At 48.6% G+C, this 24,992-nt stretch overlaps 1 protein-coding gene across 1 annotated transcript in view; it reads right to left on the reverse strand.

The window, feature by feature from the left end:
- Positions 1-12,218: 12,218 nt before the first annotated feature.
- Positions 12,219-24,992, reverse strand: part of LOC121453505 (tyrosine-protein kinase SYK) — a 57,396-nt gene continuing 44,622 nt past the window's right edge. The window contains exons 10-14 of the mRNA XM_041660345.1: positions 21,890-22,099; positions 18,768-18,957; positions 17,692-17,832; positions 16,295-16,407; positions 12,219-15,591 (exon numbers count right to left, since the gene is read on the reverse strand). Of these exons, the coding sequence (XP_041516279.1) occupies positions 15,519-15,591; positions 16,295-16,407; positions 17,692-17,832; positions 18,768-18,957; positions 21,890-22,099 (727 nt within the window). The 3' untranslated portion in view covers positions 12,219-15,518. The remainder of the gene's footprint in view (positions 15,592-16,294; positions 16,408-17,691; positions 17,833-18,767; positions 18,958-21,889; positions 22,100-24,992) is intronic.

The raw sequence follows: 24,992 nt of genomic DNA on the forward strand, positions 1-24,992 counted from the left end.
AGCTTGCAGAGCAAATTCTCCTTCATGCTCTTGTCAGCCCCTCACCAGCTTGGATGGTAGCCACACGGCGGTGAGAGTGAATCTTCTCAACTATACCAATGACTACACTGATCTCTCTGGAAGTTTCCTCCCAGATACACACAGACATAATGAAGGCTTTACCAGTCATCTGGGCATCCTGGAGCCCAGTCAAGTTGATTCATAAAATTGTCCATCCAGATCTATCCTGTGTCAGCTCAACACCTGTGCACATCTCCTTAGAGGACACTTAATCACAAGTCAGATGAACTCAAATTCTTAATTGCACTTGAAATGATATAAGAAGTTCACACCTGTTAGTCACTCACCAGAAGAGAGGGAAAAGCTCTTGAGTGACGTGTGGTCAAATCAGGATCCTGTAGTTTATGCTATCAAGCTAAGTGTCCTCATTCCACTCTGGTGCTGTGGTAGGCACCCTGACCACACTGCCTAGTTTAATGTCAACTTGGCACAGTTTGAACCATTTGGGAAAAGGGACTCTCAGTTGAGAAAATGCCTCCATAAGATTGGCCTACAGTCAAATCTGTCAGGTGTTTCTAGGCTGGTGATTGGGAAGGAGGTCCTGTGGGAAGGAGGTCCTGGGTTGTATAAGGAAGCAGGCTGAGCAAGCCGTGGGAGAAAGACAGTAAATAGTGTTCCTTTATGGCTTCTGCTTCCATTCCTGCCATGAGTTCCTGCCCAGACTTCCCTTAGTGGTGGACCGTGCTGTTGAACAGGAAGCTGAAATAAGCCCTTTCCCCCCAAGTTGCTTTTGGTCACAGTAATAGAAACCCTAACCATGATGCCGACCAAAATCAACCTAGGGCCGTGTGGGTTTCATATCTCCCAATTCTAGTTTACAGGGAAATAGTCAAGGTGATAGGAACTTAAAATATCAGGTCAAGACAGAGAGAACGAATCCATGCATGGCTACTACTCCGCTTACGGTCGCCACTCTTCCACAGCACAGAACCCAAACCCGGGGGATGGTCCAGCCCACTTTCAGGCTGGATCTTTCTACACTAATTAAAGCAATCAAGATAATCTCCCCTAGACATCCTCACAGGCCAATCTATCTAGAAGATTCCTCATTGAAATTCCCTGGTGATTCTAATTGTAGCAACTTGACAACCCTACCCATAACACTTAACACTCAAATTCTTAATGAAGTCAGAATGCTGTCGTCTGAAAAGGCACCAAGAGAGGGAAGCAGAGAGAATCATTCCACCGACACACAGACGTATCCCTGGCCGTTAGTCCTCCTTCTGGACCTGGTCTTGCCTCATGGTTATAGCTGGTGTTTATAACATTTTCTCACTGCCTGTCCACTTCCCTTCTCAGTCTCCAAGGCCCTCTGGCTCATCATTGCCTGGCGGGGCGGTCCACACCATCATTCCTAACGGGTCTAGACCGTGGCATCTTAGATCATGCTTTTGTCCTCTGTGCAGGTTAAACGCAATAGTGATTAGTTTGAGTCACCAACAATGCATTGATGTCGTGTTAAGGAAATAAACAAACAAAAGTACTTCCCCTTGGAAACATTTAAGCAAGGGAGTCTAGATTTAAATTCTCTACTTCATGCTCCCCAGGTCCTCTGTCCTCTGCCTGTCTGCTGCATGAGTTCAAATCTGTGCCAGAATAAAGTCCGTCTTTAGTCTCTCCCTGTGTCTGTCTGTCTGTCTGTCATTATGTCTCTGAGTGGCGTGGCAGTCCCTAAGAAAGGACTTTGATCTGTCTTCATTGAACAACAGAGAAATCATCCCATGGGGGAAGGAATGGAGACTTTACAATCTTTAACAAACTTTTACAAGGCATTAAGTCCCTGACTCACACTGATCCCAGCTGACCCAGATCACAGACATCATTGTTTATCAACCAATATCCATCAATGGATGCTTTCAACCTTTATGGTAGTGCTTAGGAAGCTGCTTTCAACAGCTGCATTTGCTGCTTCCAGCAAACGCTGCACAGACATTGTTCTGGGCCAGGGCCATGGAAGAGCACAGAACCTAAGACGGCAGCGATGTATTTTCTTAGGTTGTAAAAGTTGATTACATGGGAAATCCAAGGCAAGGAAGGTGGGTTATTACACTGTTCTCGTCGAGGCAGGCTAAACAAACAGTTTGAGTACACTCTAAGGTAGCAGTCTTAAGTCTTACGTGACCCCAAGGTGTATTATTAACTCGGGCTCTGAAGTCCAGCAAAAGTTCCAGTGTCTTGGAATGCAAGAGATATTTTTATTACCATGTATGGCTACAGTCCTTGACCGCGCTCTCGGGGCACGATAACGCTGGTAGGTGCTAGGGGTCTCCTGCACCCCAGGTAGACTCTCGCCATCCCTCATGTGATAATTTCACTCATGTTCTCTTGGGAGAGTGAAGCAATCTTCTGGCAGACACTGTAGTCACCTTTGAGCTTGTTAACTCCAAATCAAGAGGGAGCCCAAAGGGGTCAGGTGACGTCCACTTCAATGTAGCCATGTTTGTGCCCTGCTTGGGCATCATCTCCCTTCCTCCACCACAAAGACTTCAAGGCCAGCAGAGCATCCAGTCACAGGGAATAGGAAGAAAAGTGTTGTTAAGGGGCCACTAGGGACATCAGTGGTATCAGCCCATCCTTTGATCTCAGATCTGTGGTCCCTAGTGTCATGGTTTTAATCTTCAATGTCTCCCACAGACAGTTGAATATTGGTCCCATCTGGTGGTACTGTTCAGAGAGGTCATGGAGCCTTTAGGAGGTGAGGTCTAGGTGGTAGAAACAGGTTATGAGGGTGGGCCTTTGAAGCTTATGCCAGCCTCCGGGTTGCGTGCTGTCTTCATCTTCTGGGCCCCCTGCCTGTAACCCAGCTTCTCTACTCTGCCTTCCCCTCCACAATGGGCCAAAGCCCTGAAACCATGAACTAAAGGTAAATCTTCCCTTTAGGCTGCTATGTCAGATATTATGGTCACTGAAGTATGAGTGACTAAAACCAGCTGAGAGAGAGAGACCCTTGCTCAGAACATCTGAGTCCTCGGTAGGCTCTTCAGTGACTATGTGAAACACAAGAATAAGTTTGGCTTTCTGGAGATGCACTCAGGTAAACCCCTTTTTCCTGCCTGGCTCTGTCATTGGGTCCAGCCTCAGTTGGCTAAAGGAGGGTCTGTGTGAACAGACACACTTCTACACCACCCAGGACATGCTGATCTTCCTGGAATTTCTCAGATTCTTTCTTGGTTGTATCAGGAGGATGGCTCATCGTTGGTTTTGACTCATGTCTCAGAATCAAGGAGAGACATAAGCTGTCCCTGTCTTGTGGTTTTCTCAGCACAGCTAACATGCCTGAGCGTGAGAAGGTGCTGGGAGGATCAGGGAGAGGTAGGGCAGAGCGCAGAGCCAGGGTCTCAATCCATGCTATCGGAGAGCATCTCGGTCTTCCTGGGTGCCAGTCCTTACCCAGAAAGCATAGGCTGAACTTGCTTTTGTCACCTCCCTGGCCCCTCCCTGCTGTAAGCCCGAATCTTCTAGGCTGTTATGATCCATGAGTCACTCAGGGACATACAAGCTCATTGCTTTGTTTTCAAAACACTTTCTCTTGGTCAAAATCCCAGGCTTTCTGAGTGCCATTAGAGAGGCTGGGCATTCATGTTGTCTGTGAGACCTCTGACTAAGATCAACAGGTCCCAGTGATGTTCCAGTAATTAAGAGAGACTCAGGGGTAGAGACCAGCACGCTGGGATGTGTGGTCTCTTCCAGCGTCAAATGCACTCCATGAATGTTTATCAAGGCCCCCAAGATAACTCCATTCTGATGTCAAGCTAGCAGAAATAAAATTGTGCCAAGAGGACCTCTCCTTCTCTCCCCTTTTTTTTGAGACAGGGTCTCATGTTGCCCAGTCAGGCCTTGAATTCACAATGTAGATGAGCATAACCTTGAACTCCTCATCTTTCTGCCTCTGCCTCTTGAGTGCTGGGAGAACAGGCATGCACCTGCTTTTACTCAGTCCTCAGAGAAAACTTAGGGCTTTGTATGCACTAGGCAAGCTCTCTACCTACTGGGCTACCCGCTACCACATCTCCAAGTAGATTTTTTAAAAAAGTAAATAAAGAGACCTGTTTAAATTCCTTCTCAGCAGTACTTTGATGTCTAGGATTAGAAATTGCTTCCTCGAATATAACTCTGTGTATTATTTCTGCACCTGCTGGAATGTGCTTTCCTGCTGTGTGTATCCACTTGGCAGTGCTGACTCTTGTTAAAACAGGTACTTTGTCAAGAAGGAAGCCTCTCCATTTCCTGCCTGTGGGCCAGGTGGTATGCTTGTCTGAGGGTTTGCTGCCACCTACTGGACACCTGAAGAGTAGTGCCAACATTCTAAGTTGGAGACTTAAATGGGGCACAGAGGGGTGTGTGTCCAGAAATGAAAGGGTCCCACTGGTCAGGACTACCCATCTTTGTGTTAGGGGCTTGATGTTATGATCATTCCTCCCTTTCTGCTCTCATCTTCCTCTTCTTCCTCCCATCTCCTCTGACATAGTAATGCTTGCTTTTTAACATGACCCGTGCTAAAAGAAGAGAACCAGATGAGCAGAGCGAATGGCTGCCATCTGCATGCTGCTTCAGAAAATGCCTCCGTTGCTTCAGGATGTCCTTATCTGTGTTACCCATCCTGCATGTCTACCCCATGCATGTTGCTGGGTGGCTGGCCTGAAGTCTGTGTTGGGGACAGCATGTTCTGGGGCTGAGAGTCACACCATGGGCCCCAGAAGCCCTGGTACAAGGCAAGAAGCTGAGGGCTGAGCATCGGACTTGACTTCCAGCTGCTGTGTGTCTCCTGAGGGACCCAAAGAACAGATGTGACAAGGGAACACTCTGAGCTGCAGCCATGTGGGCTGAGAACTGGTGCTGGGTACCCTGGCTGTGGCCAGAGGGACAGGTACCCAGATAGCATCTCTCCACCCCCAACAGGTACAACTGTTGCTGACTGACAGTTAAAGGGGTACTGAGCATAGTGGTGGTGACTTTCTCAACCAGAGAGGGCTTTGAGAACTGGGGCCTGTCTGCTTTCATTAGTGGTTGGTGTGTCATGGAACAGCTGGAGACTTGGGAGAAATCACATTGGTTGGTTCTCAGCTCCTACTTCTCAAAGTACCATCCCGTCCCTTTAAAGTTAGAACTGGTTTCCACCAGAACCGGACACAGGCGGCCAAGCATGACTTCACAGCATGGCTCAGACCTTCTCTGGACTGTAGAAAAATCCCCAGGGTTTCCCCCATACCCACTCTTCTTGCTTCCTCCTGTATTTCTGCACATACATCCTTAACTCGGTATCCTCTGCTACTCACCCCCAACACATACACCAATCATGGGGCAGGGTGAGGGCCTGGAGTCCTAGGGTTGCATGTTCCCATGTGTAAACCTGGTCCTCGTTCTCCAGTGATCCCTTAGTCCCTCCGAGGAAGACTGACAATGGTGGTGATACTCACCTTTATTCTTCAAAGTCCCTCCCCCATCCTCCCATAGCTGGGACGGTTCTGTCCCTTTGAGAGACCAGGGAGTGATGGGCTAGGCCTTTCCACCTCTGGGTGCCTATGCTGTGGGATCAGGTGACAAACCTAGGATGTGGCAAGCCTTGCTGGATAAAGTCACCCGGGCAGGCTCTGATGGCAGCTAGGGAGCAGCTGCTTGTGGGGAGCTGACCCCGTGAGGGTTGTCTTTGTGGGGCCTGTGGTCAGCAGTAGCATGCTTGCTTTCCTCGTCTCACCTGGTGACACAGGCTGTCTGTCTCGGCCTGGATAGCCCATGAAATAGTTTAGGGTGAGGAACCTGGCATCTAGAAGAAGCCCCTACCCACCCAGGTGATGCCAAGGCATCACCCTGCCTGTGCCATCTGTCTAGCCACTAGAGAGGAGGTGTGTGTTTGAACGCAGATGCTAAGAGCTAAAAACAGGGCACTTTTGGAAGCCCCGATTCTCTTGCTGATAGTGGGATGGACCCAGGGAGTGGTGGGCAGAACATGGTGGGCTGTGCCCTGGGAGTGAGGGGTGGGTGGTACACTGTGGGATGTGCTACTGTCAGGGATGGGATGCCTGGCCCTGGAAGCCCTGAGAATCTAGGTGTGGCCACCCATCCTCAATACGCCTAGTTAACAGATAGGTTTTAGTAAGTAGAGAAAGGAGATGCCCAGTGACTCCCCCTCCCTCCAGTCATCCTCAGGGTCTGAATACGAAGTTCAGGAATAAGCAAGGGACACACTGCTTGTGTAACTAAGTGGTCCTGATGGAAGGTGTTCCAGCCATCACTGACCCATCGTTGTTTCAGCTCCAGCCTCTCCTGCAAGGCGTCTGCGAGTTGTCATCACTGCAAGATGTCTCCTTCCCCTCCCCTTTCCTCTCTCTCCCTCCTTCCCCTTCTCTCTCCTCCCTCAGTCTCTCTTCCCTCTTTCCTCCTTCCTTTCCTTATTCCCTCCCTTTTCTTTATTTTTTCTTTTCTTTTCTTTCTTTCTTTCTTTCTTTCTTTTGTTGTTTTGTTTTATTTTTCAAGATAAGGCTTCTCTGTTTAACAGCCCTGGCTGTCCTGGAACTAGCTTTGTAGACCAGGCTGGACTCGAACTCACAGAGATCTGCCTGCCTCTGCCTCTCGAGTGCTGGGATTAAAAGCCTGTGCCACCACCGCCTGGCCCTTTTCTTCCATATCCTCCCCCTCTTCTCCTCTTCCGTCATGCTCTCCCATTCTACTTTTCTTTACCCTTCCTCTCCCCTCTGCTTCTATTCTCCCTCCCTCCTTCCCTTCTCCTCTCCGGCCACTTTCCCTTCATCATTTACCCCTTTCTGTCTCTATGATGCATTGTATCCCAGCACCCCATTGTTCTCTGGCACTGTGTCCACTGGCCAGACTGCCACTGCAGTACGACCCTCTGTTTCTGGTGTCTGCATGGGCTCCTTCCAAGATCCCAAGGAAGAGTGGAAAAGATGTACCAAGGCAGCCACTTTTTGTTTTGTTTTGTTTTTTAAAGAACTTTCCCAAATTAACACATTTGTGCCTGCAATCTGTTAAGACAGCTGTCTCTTTGTCCTCCAAGTTCCTTGTAGCATCAGAAACAGACACAGGCACTTTACAGGTTTGAGAGGGAAAAAAACAGAGCCAGAAAACAAGCAGTCTGGTCTCTGTGGCAGGTACGTGTGTGATGGACAGTCCTCCTGTCTTTGGGAGCGACCCAGGGCAGCACAGCTCACCACCCACCTTACTGACCACCTGCTTTTGAGATGAGAAGGCTACACAGGATGCTCACATGCCACGTGGTGCTCATGAGGACAGCGGAAACAAATCTTGGTTTGACAAGGTGGAGCCATTGCTACTGCAAGGCAAGGTCTCACGGTAAACATAGCAACATCGTGCGGAGGAAGTCCTTGAGATAGAAACGGGATTGGGAAAAAGCCTCTTACAGAGGAGGGCTCCTGGAGAGATCTTCTCCTGAAGGAAGGCTCAAGGGGAGGCTCATGCAATAATATTCTCACCGAGGAGAGCCCCTGGAGAAGTGTTATAGAGGAAGACTCAGTTATCAAAGTTGGGGGGTGAAGTCCCTGTTTTTAGACATGCAATTAGACACATACCGTGCCCCCAGTTTTCTCTTTTGAATGAAGTTGTGTAAAAGAAAACTCAGCAAAATTCCCAGCCGATTGGCATTCTGTGCCCTGTGGTTGTACATAGAATTGTCCATTTTATCGTTGTCAACCAGGGGACTGGGTCATAGCTGTACGGCCATTGCCAGTGCTCGTGGTCCCAGAAACTGAACTGTAGCCAACTTTGGTGGTTCCTGGGAATGTGTCCTCCACATTCTTTTTCTTAAAGAGGTCTCTCAAATCACGTGAATATGAGGGTCCACATCTGCCCCAGCTTCTGAGCACAGCCTTGGGAGACCCTTGGCTTCTCTGACATGACTTTCGACACTGAGGGCATGGGCTCCGGGGCTGCCAGTGAGGAACGGTTTCAAGTTGAAAATACCTGGGGTGTTGCTCATTGCTCAGCCTCTGCAGGGCCAGCCAAGGTGGACAGGATGATGTGCTATTCCAGGCTGGAACTTTCTGCCTTCTTTCCCCACAAAGGTCTGGCCACTACAGAACACCAGTGCCTCTGGACAGTCATCCCAGACTGATACGTGTTCTGGAAGCCTGGCTCAGACCGTATGCAATGCCTCAAACTCCAGCTTGCTAATTCTCCAAAAAAGTAAAGGGTGCTTGCAAGGCTTTGACTGGAGGTTCTAGGACTGTGGCTGATCATAGCATTGGCCTCACCATGTCCTAGGTCAGCTGTAGACTCTGCTCTTCCACAGGACTCAAATCACAGAAAGGCAATGCCGCTTTTAAAGGCGGAATCTGTGGAGTCGTCAGTCCCAGTTCCAACTTACAGCTCCTTGGCATCATATAGTCATGTGCCTGAGGCCATTTAGTGGCCAGCATTCACACAGGAAGCCTGCACCTGCACTAGGAGCCACTCCAGCGGGCCAGGATTCAGTCTGGTCCGAGCCTCTCCTCCCTGAAACAGGACTCAAGTGACTGCCATTCCAACCATGGCACAGACTGCCACATGCTGTGCTGGAAGGGACAGCCTCGCCTCCCGGTGTACTCCTCCGGGTGTACTCCTCCAGGTGTACTCCTGGAGACTGCCCCAGGCCACACTACAGACCCATTTTTTAATCTCAGGGACATGGGATTGGACATCAGCATTTTAACACTCTGACTTGTTCTGAGGTTAGTCAGGATTGAGACCCTGACATCTGGGTCTAATTTGTGTGTGTGTGCTCATTGTCTTTCTGGTTCGTTTATAAAGTTACCTAATACTAACAGCTGTCTCAGTAGATGGTTATGAGGGGGCAGAGGACCTGAGTTTGATTTCCATCACCTTCATCAAGCAGATCACAGATGTTTGTAGCCCCAGCTCCAGCTGATCCAATACCCTCTTTTGGGATCACGCAGGCACTTCTAGCCTCTGCGTGTGCGAGCAAATGTGTACGCACACACACACACACACACACACACGCACACGAAGAATACATCTCTGAGAATAAGCAGAGACCTGAAGAAGGGGATATCACCTGGGCAGAATCATTCTGCCCACCATAGTAGGGTCTGGAGTGGCTCCAACTTGAGCTGTCCAGGACAGTTAGCTGCTGATGCTTCCAGCAGGCTAGGCCCTTGAGTCACTCACTACCAGCTGCCATGCAGTAGAAGCCAGTGTTTCTGATAGTAACGAAACTTACTCCCAGGAGGGCAGCTGGGCACGAAGATGCTGTCCGTGGGAAGACTAGTCACAACATGAGTCCAGAATCTACCTAGCAAGTACCTACAAGGTGAAGAAGTAGCCATCCCCATCTCCCAAGGGGCAAGGCAGGGTCCCCCTGAGCTTCCTGGGGTAGAGTCCCCCCCATTTTGAATGAGGGTAATTGCTCTTGTAAATGATCAAGCAAAATTGACCTGAATTCTGTGGGGCTACAGTCAGGGTTTCTTGTGAGGTCATGGTCTCTCATGATGTCCTGCTTCCTGTGATTGCACGGGTGTGTAGGACAGAGTCAGCTGTAGGTGGTCCGGGACTGGGGTGCTAGCATCGGCCAGACTCTATGTGGGAGGAGAGTTATTGCCATGAAGCCATCCTCAGGATGATTCTATGGATTAGAAGATGGAGTTATTATGGTCCATAGGAGAATTAATGTCAGTTCGGGAGTTTCAGGAACCCAGGATCCGAGGTCAATGGGTAAAGACTCCTATGCAACAGTTCCCAGGCCCCACGCATGTAGGAATACACTCCCTAAGAAGGAGATATGTGAGTCACACAAACATACACGACACATAGATGTACACACATGTCACATTCACAACATATGCATATAGACACACACAGATGCATATGTCAGGACACTCCACTACACACAGATACACACACACAGAGACACACACCACACATAGGCAAACCCATATACACAAACATGCATACTACATGGATAACACAGATACACATCTCACACAGACACGCACACACAGGATCACATACTACATACATAGGGGGCCCTTTCACAGCCATCCACATACAAAGACAAGCACACCAAAATAGATACACACAAAGCACACTACAAAAGAACAAAGGCCCAGCATCCCTCTTTAGACAGCAGCGTCTCCACATCTGGTGGGCAGAAGCGCAAGTTCCAGCTGTGCAGGTGCATCAGGCCAAACGTAGCCCCACTGCACAGGTCTTGTGTAGGAGGCTGGCTACTGTTTGGGCGTGTCGTGTGACAACTATTTCCACGGGAAATATGAGCAAACATTTACTCGCCCCAGATAGGGACTCAATGACAAACCATACCACTAAAATTCAGCTTTGTGAACCAAAAGTTTACTGGCACTCCTAGCAGGGTTATGGTAGCATGTATGGGGAAGGGGTTAGTTACGGGGGCAGGGATGACGCAAAGGCAGCTGCAATACCTGGAAGGCCACCCTAGAAAGGGTGATGGCTTGCGACAGCTGGAGGCTTGAAGCTCACAGCTCACAACAGCTGGAGGCTTGGAGCTCACAACACAATTCCCAGGCAGCTCCACAGGTTGGAAGAATGTTCTAGGCAGCTTAGCTCCTATGGTCTCTCAGTAGTTCATAGTGCACCTATCAACTAGAAGAGGGAGGGGCCTAGTGTATTTGGTCAGTTTCTGGGACTTCCTGAAGCTTTTGAGCCATCACTTCCTGAATCTTAAGACACTTCCCTGCCAGAGGGAATGTTTTATCAGGGAGGGAATGATGGACGCACACGAGAATGGTGTGATGGGAAGACACCGAGAGAATGAGTCTCCTGAGGAAACACTGGCATGGGGTGTCTGATGAATTTCAAGGGAAATGCATTCTGGAGTGGACATTTGTCTAAACGTTTTCATGACAGGAAAAACTATCATCCAGGGTGCTTGTGCCATGTTCCTGGGGCTCCATCTCCCAAGACCTGCCTTCCTCCGTCAGGAGGCTTGCTTAGCTTCTGGAACCCACTCTGTGGTGGGCCCCTGCAGTGCTTACAGGGATTGTGCGGGACACAGCAGAGGACGCCTCAGTCTCTTCTCTGTTCTTCACAGCTGAATATCAAAGAAAACAAGAAGAGGGGTGACCATTGTGTGTGTTGGGTGGGGGGGACGGACAGTGTGTGAACATGACCTGTCTGGAAGTTTTACAACTGGGAGGAGCCTGCCTGCCCGAAATGCTCCATGAACCTCCAGGTTCATCCTAGAACCAAAACTATGCAGTTTGGTGCGGCGATGCCACCAACTGCCCTGCTTGGTAAAGTTACTTCCGGTCTGGCAGTGTGCTTTTCTAAGTGGTCCCCTCTGCTTCCTCACCTGCTCCACACCCTCTAGGGTGGGGGCCTTTCTCTCCTGCATAAGGGACATTGGGACACGAGGAATTTGAGAACCTGGTCCCAGGCAGCCAAGTCTTCAAGGCCTGTAATCCAAAGGTTTCGTCAACCCCGGTGATTTATAGAAATTGATGGTGTCATCTGATAGGCGGTGTGGGGAAGAAGCTGTCCCAGACACTGGCTCTTTATTTTCCATGAGTGAGGGAGACTTGTTTATGAGTAGTCTGCATTTTGAACTCATTGTTCCACGGCTTGATGACAGCCACGGTGGAGTGAGTCACCCACAGACAGAGGAGACGGAGCCCCAAAGCCCCAAAGCCAATGACTAATGGCTTAGCGCAACATGCTTAGCCAGAGAGAGAGAGAGAGAGAGAGAGAGAGAGAGAGAGAGAGAGAGAGAGAGAAAGCAAAGAGCTCTGCAGGCTTCAGGCTTCAAGCTCTGGTGGTGGCAGTAGCTGGAACATCCCAGGGACTATTTTCTGGGTTTGGCAGTGGTGACTCTGGAAGTGTGCTTTCTCCCTGTGGGTTCATTTTGTAAAGTTAAAAACAAGTGGCTGGAAATAAAGTTGAAACGAGTTGTCAAAGTCGGCTCACTAGCACCCTCTGCTGTATACAAATGGTATCAATTTTTTCTCTTTGAAAGAACTGCAGGTTTTATTGCTCTGGGATGTGTCATAGAGAAGGGAGGCAGAGAGGCAGAGAGAGGCTATGCCTGAGGTCCTGCTGTGAGGTGATGAGACTTTTAGGCCTCTGTAGCTGGAGGGATTCGGTGGTTAGGAGCATTTGCTGCTCTTCTAGACTCCCAGAGTTCATTTCCCAGCACTCACGTTGGATGGCTCAAAACCACCTGTAACTAGCGCCTGGGATCCAACACTCTCTCCTGGTTTCTGTAGGAACCTTTTCACACATGACTCACATGCAAACACACCTACACACATGCACAGGCACACACAAATGAAAAATGAAATAATAAACTTGAAGAGATAGGACCAAGTGGAAGCAAAGTCGTTCGCTGGGAAGGGCTGTTGAAGGAGTCATTGGGACATGGATGTTCTCTGACAAGATCGGGCCCTTCTTGCAGGCTTCCTCCCATGTCCGGACTTCACTGTGAGCTCTGGGCTCTGTTCCCACCCACGGGTAGCAGTGTGGGCAAGCACTCAACATTTCGCAAGCAGGCTGCACTCAGAAAGATGCTGGCCAACTCCGGTGGAAGGTTTAGCCCATTGTACCCTACCCACTTCCATAAAAGTTGTTGCAAAACTAATAGTAGATCTTTATTCAAAACAATTTCTGAAATAAACAGGAAACATTCTGTACTGCTACTGGGAGCGCTTGCTGGCACTGACAACCAGGGCTTCACTCTGCAGGGAGCATTGCAATCACAGGGGCTGACAGCCCCATGGAGTCACTGTCTGGCACGCGAAGCAGGGCTGGGTGCAGGGAGGACATGTCCCGGTACACACACAGACCATTTGAAGGATTAGCCGGATTGGGTGTTTACTGGAGAGACATTCAGTTCCACATGAGGTATGTGGTATTTGTGGTCAGCGGGGTGCGGTGAGGCAGCTTGGGAGGCTCCTTGTCCTCTGTTGGCAAAGGGTCATAGGTAAAAGGCACTCACTGAGCCCCGCTGCCAGGCGGAAGGGGTTGCAGTCATCATAGAAAGCTTGTGAAGAGAGGCCCAGCCAAGGATCTTGGCTGGTTTCTGATCTTGCAAATTGTGAGTATCCACGTAGTCTAAATCATCCAGGGAGGATCTTCTCCCTGTCCGCCCGCCTCTGTGGCCCCAGCGGGGAGAATCAGTCTTGATAGCAAGACATGGTTTTCATCAAATGAGAGCGTCGAACACTGGCCACAGTGCAACTTCTGCACACGAGAGCCTGTTTTGGCCTAGAGGAAGGCAAAGCCTCTGCCTCCATCCTGCTCCATCCTGCTCAGTCATATCTAGACAATGATCAGTGCCAAACCTCTGGAAAGGAGAGACACTGCTAGGGAGGCCAGAAGGAATCCAGAGACTTTTACAGTGTTCTCACCCGTGTGCTCCCCAACCTGCGAGGTAACCTTTTTTATATCCCCACCCTGGGGGTAGGGGAGAGCGGGAGCAGAGAACTTGCTCAGATGTGGTTTGGAGGGTCCTGTCTCCATAATTAATACTTCGGCTTCTTCCTTTCCTGACTCTAAATCTGCAGGTGGCCTGACCCATGGAACTTCATCAGCAATTCTGTGTTCTGCGGGTCTGCTCAGCGAGCCCAGCATATAGGGATTCCCTCTTTAACAAGATGACTGGCCGTCAGCATAATTCCGAACACAGTGATGGTGTCTAAGCACTTCTTAACGATCCTTTAAGAGGCTCCTGCCTAAGTTTATTGCATTCATAGTCTGAAAGGCACTGGAGGCGCCCTCTCGTTCCTCACCCGCCTCCAGTGGGGCTTCCCGCACCAACCCTGCCTGTTTATGTCACAGTGTCTCTGAGGTGGAGATGTCAATTGTGTATATTCGCAGACACAGAATGAAGACTATGCAGCCTTTGTAATTTTAGGGTCCTCGGCAAAAGTGCTAAGAAGGGGTGACACCTTGTGTGTGATCAAACTGCAAGCCACACATAAGGAGGACAGAGTGAAAATCTCAGGTCGAGTGTCCTCGGCTCGGAATTGTACTTAGCCAGGCTTCTTTGTGGAGAAGATCAAATCTCTGGTTTTATTGTGGATTAAAATTACATTCAGGAACTCATCTTGAGAGGGTCTTGGGCACCATGTTGCCCTCTGCTCCGGTATGAACGTGTCCCCTCAGGGTCCATGTTTGAAGGTTCAGTACCCAGACTTACTAGCACGGTGTTTGGAGATGGGGCCTCTGGGGCATGAGGTGGGGTCCTGAGGGGGACCCTAGGATGGGATCCGGGCTTTCCTAAGAGGAGGGCAGCTGAGATGGCTCACCTGCTCTGTCAGGAAGGCCCGTGCCTCATGCTGCACCTCATGGGTGGAAGTTCAGAAGGGACACACACACATCTCACAGATACCTTTCTCTTCTTTGTCCATGACCCTTCTAGGTGTTCAGTTATAGCAACAGGAAATGGGTAGATCCTGTTGTGGCTTGAATGTGAAATGCCTCTCCCCACTCCCCAAGGCTCACATATTTGAACACCTGGCCCCCAGCTGGTAGCACTGACTGCCTAGGAAGCTTGTGGAACCTTTGGGAGGCGGGATCTTGGTGAAGGAAATGGGTCACTGGGGTGGTGGTGGCTTTGAGGCCTTGTAGCCTGGCTCCACTTCCTGTTCATTCTTTGCTTCCCTAGGGTGGATGCCATGTCCTTCCAGCTTCCTGCTCAGACCACCAAGTCTTTCCTTCCGGGTGTAATGTCTTTTCAGTCATGATGGCCTTTCCCCACTGTGAGCCCAAACTGACCCCGCCTCCCTTAAATTTGTCTGTCAGGTCTTTTGTGGTAGCAACGAGAAAAGAACCTAATAGACGCGGATGCCATCACGGACTCAGAAGGGATCCTGGCTGCACTCCCTCTGCAGAGGGGAGGGAGTCTGACCCATGCCTGACAGACTGTGCTCAGTGGCAGAGGATCAAGGGAGCCCACCTTCCCTGGCAGCCTCCCTCAGCAAGCACACGGGACAGACTTCAGGTCATTCTGCAGGAAGGCAGGCAGACACCAGGGCCAGGTCGGCCAAGTCGGTGTGTCTCATGCGTGTGGTATTTCTGTCTCCAGCGTGAGAGCAAAACCAGGGTCCAGGCGTGTTGCTTTCCTTACGCGCCTGTGTGATTGCCAGCTGCACTGCTGAGTTTTCTCTGTATTTCCTTCGCTTAGGCCTCGGGGCACTTTTCCGATCTTCAGGGGAACATTGCAATCCCGGACCCAGAGGCACAGAATGATGAGAAGATGATTTAGAAACAGTTCCCGATTGTGACCATAAGGAAAACCACACAGAGGGCAACAAGAACCAGACAGATGAATCCGTGGGCCCTGAGGATTGGCCGCTGCTCTGTTTTGGAGGACCAGACCTGCTGTGAAGGTAAGTCCTAACTTTTCTTAGCTCTCACCCTGGGCAGAGGGAGATGAAACTCTGGAAGCCAGTTCATCTGAATGAAGTTTCTGTGATCGCTCGAGGATCCAAGGCAGCCGGTAACAGGTGCCAGAGCTGTTAGTTAACCACGTCGTAGTAGTAATTGCGAAGTCGCAGCTCCACGGCTGTGAATCCCGGTCTGTTCTCTACCCTGGAGGAGGAAGAGATGTGTTACTCTTTGTAGGTAGAGGGGTGGAAACATGATTAGCTCACTGTGCCCCCTAGTGGTGAATGCCAGTCACTGCACCCTGCACCAGTGTGGCCTGAAGTCCCTTCCCAATCCCAACCTGCAGAACTCAAGCCTGCATTTTACAAGATCCGGAGGATCTGTGTCCTTGTGAGCTAGAAGGATTTTGTACTATGTTACAGAAGTTAGTTGTCTCAACAACTAACTTGTCCCTGCGTTGTAGATGCATCAGTTCACGCGTGTTGACACAGTCTGGAACCACTTAGGGAAGGCAGTCTCAATGAGGGACTGCTGTCTAGAACAGGCCAGCCTGTCAGGGAATTGTCTTGATCATGCTATTTGATACGAAGACCCAGCCTGCCGTGGGTTACCGTTCTTGGACTTTCTCAAGGAGGAGAAAGTGAGCTGAGCACAGAAGGATGTACGACATCTTTTCTCTCAGCTCTCCACTGTGACGGTGTGACCAAATGTTTTCAGTTAGGGCCACCTTGACTGCCTTGTGACCATGGACTGTAATCTGGAGTTCTGACCTAAAATAAATCCTTTGCCCCTATGTTAGCATTTGGCCGAAACATTTTATCACGGCGACAGACATAATTAGGACGCTAGCCACGCCGTCTGCTTCTACAAACATCCAGGACAATGGAAGGCAGGGTTGAGTACTCACTCATAGGTCCAACAAAGGTTCATCAGGTCGTACATCTCTCGGGGGCATCCTGGAGGGCACCCCATACGTTCTCCTTTCTCCAGCATGGCGCTCACCTCGCTCCCCTTCATCCCCTGAGACATGAACATGCACACAAGCTTTTAAACCACCTGCCAACAAACAAAGGACCTCACCTCCCCCCCCCCCCAGACAGAGGGACACAGACACAGGCTGTGCAACACCAAATGACATCAGTCACAATGCTAGGGGCCCTTCCTCGGAATCCAGTCAGAAGTGGCTGCCTGGTGAGAAGGGTTGGATGTCTTGGGGAGAAGGGGGGCTTTGGGGTTCCTGCTCTGATTCCTTATTTAGGGCCTGGCCTTGTGGGATGTAGGGCCTTCATGTGTGGCAATCTACTGAGTGGCACCATCCAGAAACACACACACACACACCAGTTTCGTCTGCAAAGTGCTACCTTGCAAGCACGAGGACCTGAGTTCAATCCCCAAAGCCCATGTAAACAGTCAAGAGTGGCAGTGAATGCTTGTAATCCCAGTGCTGGTGGCATAGAGACAGGCAGATCCCTGGGGTTTGCTGGCCAGCTAGCCTGGCCTATTGGATGAACTCAGGCTAAGAAAGAGACTACCACAAACAGCAAGGCAAGTAGTCCCTGAGGAATGATGTCTCAACACATACATATGTACACACATGAGAACACACATGCATATGCATACACATGAGAATGCACACAATATGTATACATGAGAATACACACACATATCCATACATGAGAATGCACAGACATATGCACACACATAAGAACACACGTGCATATGCATACACATGAGAATGCACACACATATGCATATGCACATGCGAGAATGCACATACATATGCAAACACACCAGAATGCACACGTATATGCACACACACGCATATGCATACACACGAGAATGCACAGACATATGCACACACACATATGCACACACACGAGAATGCACATACTTATGCAAACACACCAGAATGCACACGTATATGCACACACACGCATATGCATACACACGAGAATGCACAGACATATGCACACACACATATGCACACACACGAGAATGCACATAACAACAGCTAACGTAGTTGATGCTGTTAGTGTCACCATTTCTATTATAACTCTCAAGAAGAATGGTCTGGGGCTGTGTCTGGTAAGTGTGTATGTAACACACAGTGAAAATATGTTCACTTAGCACCAAGTGTCATTTCCAGGTTACTGTAAGCTAAGGTTGCACTAGCTGCCCACTGTTAGAGGCTGATGAGCAACCCCAGAGTGTCCCCAGGTTCTTGCGGCAATAGCCCAACACCGAGTGATGTTTTCCTAAGGCCACAAGGCTGAGACATGAGACACACAGCTGAGCGCGGCTCACCCGATAAGGCTTCTGCCCGTAGGAGAACGCTTCCCACATCAGGACTCCGAAGCTCCAGACGTCACTCTTGCTGGAGAACTTGTAGTAGTTGATGCATTCGGGGGCGTACCACTTCACGGGCCACTTCCCATGGGTCTGGGCCTGGGAGCAGAGCGAAGTCAGGTGTGCTCGTGTCAATGCAAGCAGGAGTTGGGTGGGAGAAGCAAGGCAGAGAAAAACCTCTGCTGAAACCCGTAGTGCCAGCTCGAAGGAAAGGGAGTCAGAAAAATCTTCCAAGGATCAACCAGTTCTGGGGCATTCATGAAGCCCTCAGTTGGAGCCCTAGTACAGTGTAACCCAATCATGGTGGTGCGTGACTATAAACCTAGAACTCAGTACCTGTGAAACCAGCCTGGGTTGCATGAAAGCATGTCTAAAAAATAAAATCAACTTGTTTGACTTGTATTTATGAAAGTAAGTTAGCACAAGCATTCTATCCTTTTTTTCAAAACTCAAAATTCAGGGCTAGCAAGGTGGTTCAGTGGGTAAGGTGCCTGCTGCCGAGCCTGAAGATCTGAGTTCAATTCCTGGGACAGACACGGTAGAAGGAGAGAATAAACTCCTTTAAGTTTTCTTCCAGTCTCTATTGGTACATTGTGGCACACATGCCTACAAACACACCACAAGATAAATAAATGTGAGAAAAAAAAAGAAACAGAAGATGCTAGTCTGTGTAAGTCTTCAGCTGAGATATGTTAAGTATTTTTGGATTTTGTTTCTTGATCAACAGAATTAATCTTAAGACTACTTTCCCATTGCTGAGTGTTGATGGCTCACACCTTTAACTCCAGCACTCGGGAGGCAGAGGCAGGCAAATTTCTGTGAGTTCGAGGCCAGCCTGGTCTTCAAGAGCTAGTTCCAAGGTTACTGGTGAGATTTCCACAATAATAAAACACAGAGAGCATACATTTATCTTTCAATACTTTTATGACCTCATGTCATGAGCCTGCACTGAACTGTCCCTCAGCCTGCTGTCACGAGCCTGCACTGAGCTGTCCCTCAGCCTGCTGTCACGAGCCTGCACTGAGCTGTCCTACCTTGTAGTAGTTCTCGTCCGCACGAAGGGCTTTGGAAAGACCGAAATCGCTGATCTTGGCATAATGTTGGGTGACCAGAAGCACATTCCTTGCAGCCAGATCTCTGTGCACGAAATTGGACTCTTCCAAATACTTCATCCCCATGGAAACCTGATGAACCAACTCGATGATGTTCTTATCCTTGATGTGCCTAGAACCACAGGCTGCTGTTAGTAAGAGTAGGCAGTGGTCATGGCAAACACACAGCTATGTTCCCTGTGTACATGTATAAAGAGGGAAGATGGATCAGTGTAAGAACACTTGCTGCATGAGATGAGGACCTAAATTTTGATTCCCAGAAGCCATGTGAAAAAGCTGGATGTGGCCACCTGTGCCTGTAATCCCAACACTGGTAGGGGGTGGAGTCAGGAAGATCCTGAGGTTTGCTGGCTACCAGCATAGCCAAAAAAACAAAACAAAACAAAAACAAAACAAAACAAAAAAAACCTAAACAAAATAGCAAAACTTCCTGTTTTTTGGTTTTGTTTTTTGTTTGTTTGGTTAGTTGGTTGGTTTTTGGTTTTTTTGGGTTTTTTTTTTTTTTTTGAGATAGAGCATCACTGTGCGGTTCAAAATAGCCTGGATCTTGCTATGTAGATCAGCAGGCTGGTTCCAAACTCACAGAGACCCACCAAACTCACAGAGACCCACCAAGCTCTGTCTCTCTGGTGTTGTAATTAAAGACAAGTGCTACCTACCATACCGGCTGTATCTTCAGGGAGCAGAGCAGAAAGTAGTAGAGGACACAGTGTTCTGGCCTCTGCATGTGTGCATGGGCATGCACACCCATGCACATGTGTATGCACACACATTTGCTAGGCACAGACATGAAAAAACAATCACGGGAGGCATGGGTAGTGATGTTTTATTTATGTTTTAATAAATAAAGCTCACCTAAAGATCAGAAGGGCAAAGCTAAGCCACTAGAGGTCAGGCAGTGGCGGCTCACAAAGAAGACTCAGCAGACTCAGTCCCTCTCTCCTTCCATTTTACATTCCCTCTAGTGCTGGGATTAAAGGTGTAAGGCACCATCACCTGGATTTGTTTCTGCATTGATCTTGTGGAGACTGGGGTGGCCTTGAACTCGCAAAGATCCATCTGCCTCTGTCTCCCAAGTCCTGGGATTAAAGGTGTGTGCCACCACTGCCTGACTCTAGTGCCTTAGCGTTGCCCTTCTGATTTTTAGGCAGGCTTTATTTGTTAAAGCATAAGTAAAACATCACTGCAGGCCTGAGTGTGGCAGGTCATCTCTCTGCTGCACAGCCGCTCCAGACTGAACACCGTTCTCACGATGCTCAATGTGTTTCATTTTTACACATGTACAGAAAGTCATCCAGGGCTGCGGAGACAGCTTAGTTGGCAAAGTGCTCATCTTGCAAGCATGAGGACCCGAGTTTGATGCCCAGAGTCTGTGTGAAAATAAAGCCAGGTATAGGGGCCCATGCTTGCAGTTTGAACGCTGGGGAAGTGAAGCTGGTGGATTCTTGGGGCTCGCTGCCCAATCTGTCTGGCATAATCGATGAACTCCAGCCAATGAGAGACCTCTGTCTCAAAGGAGACAGGCAATATTCCAGGGTACCGGAACTGCTCTAGGTTGACCTCTGGTCTCCACCGCTTGCACCTGCACAAACACTCATATTCACACCCATCTACTGGAAATAGTAAAGAACGGGTGTATAAAGTGAGAAGTGGTCAGCCTTGGCTCAGAGGAGTCAGAGATGACTCTAAATCCCTGTTTCAAACTGGATAGGTTATAAATTGTGTATTCGGCGTAATAACCAGGCTAGCTTAATATGAAACAGCAAATTTTAATGAAGGGATAGCTTACAACACCAGGGATCCAGCGATAGGCAGGAAATAGAAAAAGGGACCGGCGGGACTCACACCCACCAGATTTATACGTAAACATTAGCCCGAGGCGAACACGCCCCCCATTGGGCTGGGCTTACCCTATAAAATTGGCTCTGTGTTTCCATTCCCTGCCCGTAAAGAAGGGTTCACACCCTCTTTCCACAGAGTCGAAGGCAACAGCTAAAGTACAAACAATGCCGCAACAGTGTGATGAGCTAAGCCACTGAATTTGGTTCCTTCTAGGAGTTTCTCTGTGTTGACCACAGCCTTAGAGCAGCTGTGCCTAGACCACTGATGAGCAATCAGTGAACAGCAGCCTGCTCCTGAGATGCAGGTACTCAGGAGGTCAGCAAGAGGAGACAAGACTGGTACCCCAGGAAGATACTCATTCACGGTGTTTACCTAGGAAGAATGTTCTGCCTGTTGCAGAAGGTGCCCTGCCCACACACCTCAAGGATTTTATCACTGGGCAGAGATTCAAGACCAAATGATAGTGAGAGTTGTTTTCTGCCAGGGCTAGGGAGATGCTTCAGTTGGTAAAGTGTCTGATGCACAAGGATGAAAGAAGACCCGAGTTGGGGATTCCCAGCACTCAGATAAAAGCCAGGCATGGCAGTAGGAACCTGGAATCCCTGGGGCTCCAGAGCCAGCCCAGTTTGTCTGAATCGGTGCACTCCAGAGTCAGTGAGACCCTGTCTCAAAAGATCAGGTGGAGATTCTAAGTGATAGCTCAGTGGTTAAGAATGCGTGCTGTTCTTGTATAGGGCCTGAACTTGGCTGGGAGGCTCACAACTGCCTGTAACTCCAGGTCCAAAGGATCTGACACTCTTTTCTGGCCTCTGTGAGTATCTGCATTCATGTGGCACACACCCACACAGGCATATGCTCATAAATAAACAATAATAGGAGGGAGAGTGATAGAGGAGAGAGAATGACATCCTACATTGACCTCTGCCCCCCCATACATTCACTTAGGTGTGCTCCAACAGATGTATACACAGGAGAGAGAGAGAGAGAGAGAGAGAGAGAGAGAGAGAGAGAGAGAGAGAGAACTGGATCTAAAGGCTGCATCTCCCCTCATTCCATGAGGTTTCTCAATTCCCTGAGCATGGAACAATGTAGGAATGTAGGAAGTGGGGAGGGGAGAGAGAGAGCTTCCCACAGAAATCAGGATCCAGCACAGCCCAAGGGGGGCCAGCGCACAGCTCCTGTGCACCTGAGCTCCACGGCACCTGTTCTGCTGCAGGTACTTGTTGAGGGGCCCCAGCTCCGCCATCTCCATCACCAGCATCCAGGACTCGGCCTCACAGATTCCGATCATGCGCACAATGTAGGGGTTGTCCAGCTGCTGCATGACGTTTGCCTCTGCTAACAGCTCATCCTTCAGAGCAGGGTCGTTGGCCTCGTTCTTCAAGATTTTCACAGCCACTGTCTTCACAACTCTGTAATACAGATTGTAGCTCATGATAAACTTTCCAAACTGCCTAGAAGTTCTCTTCCGTGAGGCATGATGCCCGGGTGTGGCTGGGGTCGTGGAATGCACAATGCCAGGGTTGACCAGGGTGGGGAAATGTTGACACACGCGCTACAGAATGAGAGTCTCTTAAAGCCATTCAGAAAGTGGCCACAGGCTGGGGGGGACAGCTCAGTGTGTAAGGTGCTTGCCATGTAAGAGTGAGGACCTGAGTTCAGATCCTCAGGCCCCACAGGAAGTTGGATATAGCAGCATAAGACTGTAATGGCAGCACTTCTAAGGCACGAAGACACGGGAGAATCCATGGACACCAAGGGGTCAGCCGTGAACCCCAAGAGTCTCTGTTTCAAGCAAGATAGAAAAGTAAGAAGTGACACCCAGGATTGTCCTTTGACCTCTATATTGGTGCTGTGGCAGGAGCACCTGCATGCACCGTGGACACACATACACCTAAGTACACACACACATGCACACACACTTAAAAATGGCTAGTACCATTTTTCTCATTCTTGCAGAAATTTTATCACAGGTGTAGTTTCTCAAATCACACATAGTTAATGCTTGTTCTTTCATTTAAACCACATTTTGTTAGAAAATTTTCAAGAGTTTGGCATGATCCATGTGATATTTTAATGTGAAAATGAAAAATCTATATTTTGGAAACATGTTGGGACTTGCTTCAATCCAACAAAGCCCAATGGGAGAGACTTTCTTTATCTTTAACTCTGAGGTTTAACAATGTGTGAGTTTTGAACTGAACCTGGTAGTGCACACCTGTGGCCCCCAGCACCCCAGCACCCCAGAGGTAGAGATGGGAGGCCCCGAACTTTCAGGTCGTCTTTAATTCCCTCTAAATATAACAGCTGTCATTTCTATCAGATCAGCTATGTCTTCTGCAAGAGGGCAGCAAGACCAGCATTGTCTGTCACTTTGCTCGGAGGAAGAAAGGGCGGGGATGACCACTGGATTGTCACCTGGATTCCTGCCGCTCTCTCTGGCACCTCCCAGACGTCTCTATGAGATTCTGTCCTCACTGAACAAAGACTCATGGTCTTGGGAGGTGCTAGTGCACACAGACCCTGAAGCTTAGCAGGAGTGTGTGAGGTCATATGTGGGGGGACTGTGGTGGGTTGAAAGAAAATGGCCCCCAAAGGGAATGATACTATAGCTTTGTTGGAGGAGGTGTGGTTTTGTTGAACAAAGTGTGTCACTGTGGAGGTGGGCTTTGAGGTCTCATAAATGCTCAAGAGACCATCTAATGTCTCAGACCACTTCTTGTTGCAAGCAAGTCAAAATGTAGGACTCTTAGCTACTTCTTTACCACCAAGTCTGCCTGCATGCTACCATGTCGCACCATGACGATAATGGACATCTGAAAATAGAAGCCACCCCATTAAATGTTTTCCTTCATGGTGTCTCTTCACAGCAATAGAAACCCTACCTAAGACAGGGACTATACACATCCCTGTAGAAGCCAGACTTCTTGGTGGTGCAATTCCCGTAAGCAACCCTCATACATGCTCTGAAGTCAGTCTGATAACTCACTAGTCCCCCATGGTGAACTCTGGGGGAATTGTACTCTGGTTTGTGGTTGGTGCTCTGTAAGTAGACACTTGTTTACATCTGCCAGGGTTAGCCTCTGTAGTAGCCAGGTTTCCAATCTATTGCTCTTTGATAGACAGAGGAACAATGTCCCACTACCTGTAAACAAGGGTAGCAGACAGTGATACAGAATATTCCAAGCTGAGGAAAGTCCCCAATTGAAAAATACTAAAACAGCTTCTATAAGGTTCACCAGCTATGCCATACATATAACTTCCAGCAACATCATGTGATTTACTGGCTAGGCTATGTCTATATGCATATGTGAATACATTTGTAGTATTGAAAATAGGTGTCTGGGCCCAGAATTAAAGAGCATACATTGTTTTACTTTTTTTTGTTTGTTTCTTTTTGAGACAGGGTTTTATGTAATCCATTCTGGTCTCAAGCTTGCAGTAAGTGGCAGTTGACTTTAAACTTCTGGTCCTCCTGCCTCTACCTCTGGGGTGCTGAGGATCACAGGTGGTGCCACCATGCCCAGTTCAAAGCTCACACAATGTTAAAGATTAAAGGCACACTTCTCTCCCAGTGGGCGCTGTTAAATTTAAGCAGCCCTCAATGTGTTTCCAAAATATAGATTTTTTTCATTTTCTCATAAAAAATATCACATGAATCATACTGAACTCTTGAAAATATTTATAACAAAATGTGGTTTAAAAGAAAGAACAAATATTAGCTATGTATGATTTGAAAAACTATACTTGTAATAAAATATCTACAAGAATGAGAGTGGTTCTTTTGCTGGACCTTCAAACTGGAGAATAAAAACGGTCAGTTAAGGGGCCGTGAGAGATTCTGTAGGTAAAGGTGCATGCTGCCAAGCTTGAGTACTGAAGTTTGATCCCTCAATCCCCATACCTGCATGCGTGTATACACACACACACTACAGCCACACACATACACACACCTAAAAAAATAGAATGCATCAAATAACAGAATAAGTGGGATAGACACACCAGAAAAGCACACACACTAGTGTTGTACTAATTTGGGATGCAGTCCATGGTCTTTACAAGTGCACTTAGACAGTTCAGTTCCTGAGGAGACTCTCTGGGTCCTCTTGGAACCATGAGAGGTTCCATTCTGTCATCTCTAGCCACCTACTTTGACTTTTATATTTAGGTTTCTTGTTGCATCTATGGTGTGAGGTAGGGATCCAAATTTATGTTTTTAAAAAAAGTCTCAATTCCTCTAAATATTCACAAAAGAAAATACCACCTTTTCTAGAGAAGTCCAAGAGAAAGTGATGACCCACTAAT

Source organism: Microtus oregoni, unplaced genomic scaffold (assembly GCF_018167655.1).
Source record: "Microtus oregoni isolate MIOR12 unplaced genomic scaffold, Mior012 000011F_ref0000422, whole genome shotgun sequence".
Lineage (NCBI taxonomy): Eukaryota > Metazoa > Chordata > Mammalia > Rodentia > Cricetidae > Microtus > Microtus oregoni.